The sequence below is a fragment of the Sinocyclocheilus anshuiensis genome, unplaced genomic scaffold, assembly GCF_001515605.1.
Source record: "Sinocyclocheilus anshuiensis isolate Anshui unplaced genomic scaffold, SAMN03320099.WGS_v1.1 scaffold718, whole genome shotgun sequence".
NCBI lineage: Eukaryota > Metazoa > Chordata > Actinopteri > Cypriniformes > Cyprinidae > Sinocyclocheilus > Sinocyclocheilus anshuiensis.
In genome coordinates this window covers 758,265-764,264 of record NW_015546102.1, presented here as the reverse complement: position 1 = coordinate 764,264, position 6,000 = coordinate 758,265, and the positions used below count along the sequence as shown (strand labels likewise).

Here is a 6,000-nt window from a genome sequence, read left to right as displayed (position 1 = left end):
TATATATATATAAAAAAAAAGACAATTGAAGAATTGGGAAAAAATGAAAATGTAAAGTTTTAATTAAAGTTAAATTATTCGATATAATGCACTTTGCGAGTTCAAAATTAAGAGCTCCAACCCATGTTCTTAACTAAGAAAACAAGTTAGAAAAAATCAGTGAATTGACTTGTACCTGAACTTTAAATGGGACTCAACCCTCTTTTTATTTGTGATATACTGTCTCAGTCTAAATTACATTCACACTGGTGTTTTAGGAAGCCAAACAAATTAGAATATAATAATAATAACAACAACAATGACAGTAATAGCCATATATTGTAAAATAAATGAAAATGAATATTTCATAGGTATATTATTTTTGCTTTACACCACAGTAGGGAAATTACAAAACTTCTTTCCTAATTTCTACACTTGAAAGAGATATTTTTTGTGTTGTGGGGGTTGTGTTTGCGGAACGATCTATGTTAAAAGCACACGTCCAGTTTTGTGTGAGTGAAGGAAATCCGCTTGGGAGTGGAGAGATTCGTCCTAACGCACATGGATCGCGTAACATTATGCGCTCTCGACATTGTCATTAAGATCACACTATAGAAACCGCCTAAAATTTGAAATTTACTAAAAACAAGCCTATGGCAAGACATTTGGTAGGGGGGGGCACCTGGGGTGGCCAGCCAAATTTCAGGGGGGGCCGGTGCCACCCCTGGCCACCACGTAGACACGCCCCTGCTATCATTTAATATCGTCATGTGACAATAATATCGAACAATAATATTGAGACAGTTTTGCTATCGCAATATCACGATATTGATAATATCATTGCATCCCTATTTTTTTTGTATAGTTTATATAAACATGCAAAGAAAATGGGATATCCTTTTAGTTGGGTGGAAAAGATATTAAATAAAACAATTATTCATTTTTTTATTCTTTTATTTTTGTTGTTTGTTATTTAGTATAGTTTGTATAAGCATAGTAAGAAAATGGATAAAAATAAATACATTTAAAATATTCATTCAAAATATCTGTTTAAAAGAGCAAGCAATTCAGAAATAGCTTTCAGCAGAATTTGAATATGTGCATAAATAGTTTTCAAAGAATAAGCTGATTTGATATAGTAATCATCCTACTTTCCCTCTATTTAAACCTCATAAATCCATACGGATACAGTGACGCTGCCCGGAGTAATGCGTGCAGCCCCATTCGGGTCAATGACGGCATGCTTTCCGTTCTGCAGTGTAACTCACACACCATTTCCATGCAATTATCCCCCCCAACTGAATGCTCAGACCGAATCTCCCCACCTCAGCAAACAGCCATCCTGCCAACGCTGCAGATTCCAGCTGCTTTTTAAACCCAAAGTAACGTCATCCTACTGTATTCAGCTTTACATTTGATCTTCTCCTGAAAAGTGGCGGATTTTTCTAACTACCCGAGCTGTGCACCGAAGGATGAGTCGTGATGGAAGACGTAAAAATCAATAGCGGAGAATGTGCCGGCAGACAGGCTGTTTTCTATCTTAGATGAGGGTTCGAGTCTTGGTTTGAGACCACTTAGAGTGCAGCCTGTCGTGATGGAGGATATGAACACATCCTGCTTCGTTTCTGATGTGCTTGCCACAGAGAGCCCATCATTACGGCTGAGTGCTCTTCACAGGACCTCCTGGTGATGGGTGGAGACCCTTCAGTTATCGTACCACTTAAATGTGTCATCATAATTTATGCATGAGAAAGGCCACTTATGTTTATGTAATTTTCAACACTTAATTTTTCATGAATGAGGAGGTAATGGAAGAAAAGTGGAGATTGTTTTTGTCCTTTGAGAGGAACATGTTGTTTGTGAGTCACGCTTTTCCACAGCCAATTATGTTCCCTAAAAAGAAATGAAACTAATTTGCGACCGAACCGCAAGCTGGGAGAGTTCTTCTCTGAAGTCTTGGCCGTTGACAAAATCAGAGCTGGTGCACCCTGGTCCAAAAAAAAACAATCCCAGGAGAAGAACAGGGCTGTGCTCCAGAGTGCCTTTTTTGATTGGTAAAAAGATTACCAGAGTATTGAGGATGAGAAAGTCTTGGAGAAGATTGGCATTTGGAGTAGAGCTGATTGATGTGGGATTTGGTGTCAGACACAGCGCTTCGTTCTCCAGTAATGGCGGAGCTCTGAAGCACAGACAAAGTTTTTCTTGGAGCTGATTTTGAGAATGCCTCTCGTATCAGACTCCGGCCAAATTAAAGCCTCGGCCCCAGTCTTATTATGAACAGCTGAATGCCACTCTCCTAAAGTTATGCTTGTCTGGACCACCTGACAGCTCGTTCTGAGCGCTTCATTCACTCACGCTCTGAAAGATAGAGCTGATTATTAAAAACCAGTAGTGTTGAGATGATTAACTGGAGCTATTACCCAGAAAGCAAGTCATCAGTTTTTCTACACACTCACACTCCTGGAATGGGCCGCTTTCAATTCCCACCAGCTGAAATCTACAACCTTTTCTGGTGTAAATAGTGACACTTGTTTAAGTTGCTGGAGTGCAGTTGAGAGTAGTGAAGGTGTATATGGTAATATTGTTGTTTTCTGTATAGGTGGTACTACATTGTGGTCGTGCCCGTCTCTCTTGCATCATCTCGTAAGTGGGTTAATCCTGACGAGATGGAGCTGGATGAGGTGAGATATTCCTTTTTTTTTTTTTATTATTATTATTTCCAGGTTAACACTTTATTTTGATAGTCCACTTTAGACATTCTACTGACAGTAAGTAACTTTGCAACTACATGTCAACTAGCAGTCATTAGAATATTAGTAGACTGTTTGCTTAATATCTTCTAACACTTTATTTTGATGGGTCCACAACATTCAACATACTGACTATGAGAAACTTTGCAAGTATATGTCAACTTATTCTACTAACCCTAAACCTAACCTTGAGACTCTTGAGAGTTCAAGTCAAGTCAAGTCAAGTCTGCTTTATTGTCAATTCTTCCACATGTACAGCACATACACACAGAGAATTAAAATTGCGTTACTCTCAGACCCTTGGTGCATACAGATAACACTAACAGTAGAACATAAATACAGATAGATACAGATTTAAATATAAAATACAACTATACAATTATACAAATAAGGTAAAATGTAAAAAAATATATTTTGTAGTTTGAGTTAGTAGACATGTAGTTGCAAAGTTACTTATAGTTAGTAGAATGTCTAAAGTGGACTATCAAAATAAAGTGTAACCATTTCCAGAATTACCGGGGTCACTGGAAACCTGGGAATGACAGGGAATTTTAAAAATGTGATTGCTAGGCCTGTAAAGCTTTTGAAAATAGTAATTTGTTACTGTGATGACAAAGCTGAATTTTCAGCAGCCATTACTTCAGTCTTCAGTTTCACATAACCATTTAGAAATCATTCTAAAATGCTGATTTGGTGCTCAATATTTCCAATTAAATATTAAAGTAAATATATTCCACGGTATTTTATATACATTTATAATATTTCATAGTATAAATGGGTCTATATACAGTACATGACAATATATAGCTACTTTTACATTTTAAAAGGGGGCCCTCATACGTGATTGATGTTCATTGGTTAAAAGACTGAACTTTTTTTTTTTTTTTTGCTGGACTATTCCCTTGTAGATTTCTGTACAATAAATACATTTATATTCACGGGAAATTCAAATGAAATGGTTGACAAATTTAGCATTAGTTTTCCACGTATCATTGAAATCCTGTGGTGTTTATGTCTGTTGTCCTGCACTAATTCATCTCTGTCTGATCTCTTCCACAGCTCTTGGAATCTACTGAGGGAGCTCTGCTCAGAAGACGACGTCACACGGACACTGTTAGGCCGTACATCGCCGCAAAGCTGCCCTCCCTCCCAGACACCTTCACCCTGGGCGACGAAAAGATGTACAACGGCTTCTACAACCGTCCCCTTCCTAACAACCACTATCAGTGCTTTGTCATGGCTGAACTCAAGGACCAATACCCAGTTATTGCCAATGAGAAGCAGGTACTATGCCGGTTTGTAATTTGGTCAAACAATGTGGAAACCACACATGTTCATTTGTACATTTGGTGTATTTCAGCTTCTCTGCAGGCACACAAGCAGTTATTCTGTGAGTCTTACCAAAGCTTTGTCCTAATAAGCAGCAAAGCTCAATAATCTTTGTTTGTCGAACAAGCATTAGCTGAAACGCCTCGCCGGTTCCCTCAGCCCCATTTTTCCATCTGCTTCTCTAACAAATCAAAGATTCGAACTCCGCGCCCTCACAGCCCTAAAAATAATCATCGCTGAAACTTATAGCCCAGACCTCCAGAGGACCAGTTCGATAAATATTCATAATTTCCTCTCATGATAGCGTCAGCAGTGTTTGGCACTTTGAGCTCCTCCAACTCGGCTCTGTGGAAAGAGCTGGAGAATGGATTTGCGTTGCAGGGCTTTGGTAGCACGGAGGCTTGTCCTGATTCCCTTGAAGCTGACTCTTAAGTATCCCTAAAGCTTAGGCATTAATCTGTCTGCCATGTTTTATGAGAAGAAGAGGACAACTTCCTCACTCAGCACTTCAAAGGCCCTTCCTTAACTCTGTCAACCTTTCCGGCCTGACTCGTTCCCTCGGACTTCCATGAGGTGACCCTGATCTGCAGAGACTGTACCTGGAATCCTCTTTAACTAATAGAGATTAAACAAGCACGTTGATGATTTGAGAACGATTAGATGAGTGTGTAAGGTTCAAAAGAACAAGTCTAGCCATTTGTCCTTGGCCAGAGATTAGTATCTCAGAGGAATGGCCAACGCCCCACATCTAATGCAGCTGTGCCCTTCGGATCTGGCTCTCCAGTAGGTCTCCTGCTGCGGAGCTGTCACAGGAAATGAATGAACAGCTCGGATATGAGCTGAGCTCCTGCACAGGGGCCTTTAAAGCATATGAAGCCTGGAGCTCAGCACAGAAACACAGGCCCATTGAAAAGCAGTGAAGAAACAGTATAGGACTGGGATTAAAACTACAGACTAGGACTGCGTGTAATAATAAATAAAGTAAATATTTGACATGAAATACATTTTTTTCAGATGTGGGCGAAATTTACCAAATAAACTGTGACCAAATGCTGTTTAATAATAATACTAGTAATAATTTTAACAAACAATGTTAAATGAATAAATCAACCAAATTAAATAACTGTACTTTAAAAATTAAATATATACGTTAAAATTAGTGCTGTCAAACGATTAATCATGATTAATCGCATCCAAAATAAAAGTGTTTGTTTACATAATATATGTATGTGGACTGTTTATTTATTATGTATATATAAATATACACACATTCAGTATATATTTTGAAAATATTTGCATGTATATACATTTATATATTTATATTATTATATTATATATAAATATAGTTAATATATAAACATAACATATTTTCCTTAAATATGCACATGCATGTGTTTGTATTTATATATACATAATAAATATACACAGTACACACTCATATATAGTATTATGTAAACAAAAGCTTTTATTTCGGATGCGATTAATCGCGATTAATTGTTTGACAGCACTAGTTAAAATAGTTATATGCTATATAGGTTTGGGATTGAAACTACAGAATATGATTAGGTAAAAATAGTGCTTTTACAATGAATCACAAAATACAGTGTGACTAAATCCTATTCCGTAATTTAAATTAAAAACTAATACCAATATAACTAAAATAATGAATATATTCAAGATTATATACATTTTTGTATATATACATAAAAAGTTCATATATTTTAAAAATAATACTTATGTTTTCATGTTAAATAATACTTAGTATTTGTAATACTAAGTATTATTTAAAATGAAAACATAAGTATCCAGTAAGTATCCATAATGTTTATCCAGCATCAACTTTTAGCATGTGAAAGTGAGCTTGCTTGATTTTTTATTTATTCATTTAGCATAAGGAGTTGATAGTAGGCTTCTCATTCTGAAGCTTGAGTCAACATCTGCT

At 36.8% G+C, this 6,000-nt stretch overlaps 1 protein-coding gene across 5 annotated transcripts in view; it reads left to right on the top strand.

Annotated features, from left to right (window-relative positions):
* Window positions 1–6,000, top strand: part of ptprfb (protein tyrosine phosphatase receptor type Fb) — a 148,578-nt gene that overhangs the window by 101,864 nt on the left and 40,714 nt on the right. For all 5 annotated transcript variants that reach the window (XM_016502239.1, XM_016502243.1, XM_016502242.1 and 2 more), the window contains 2 exons: window positions 2,579–2,660; window positions 3,789–4,013. In XM_016502239.1, coding sequence (XP_016357725.1) covers window positions 2,579–2,660; window positions 3,789–4,013 — 307 coding nt within the window. The remainder of the gene's footprint in view (window positions 1–2,578; window positions 2,661–3,788; window positions 4,014–6,000) is intronic.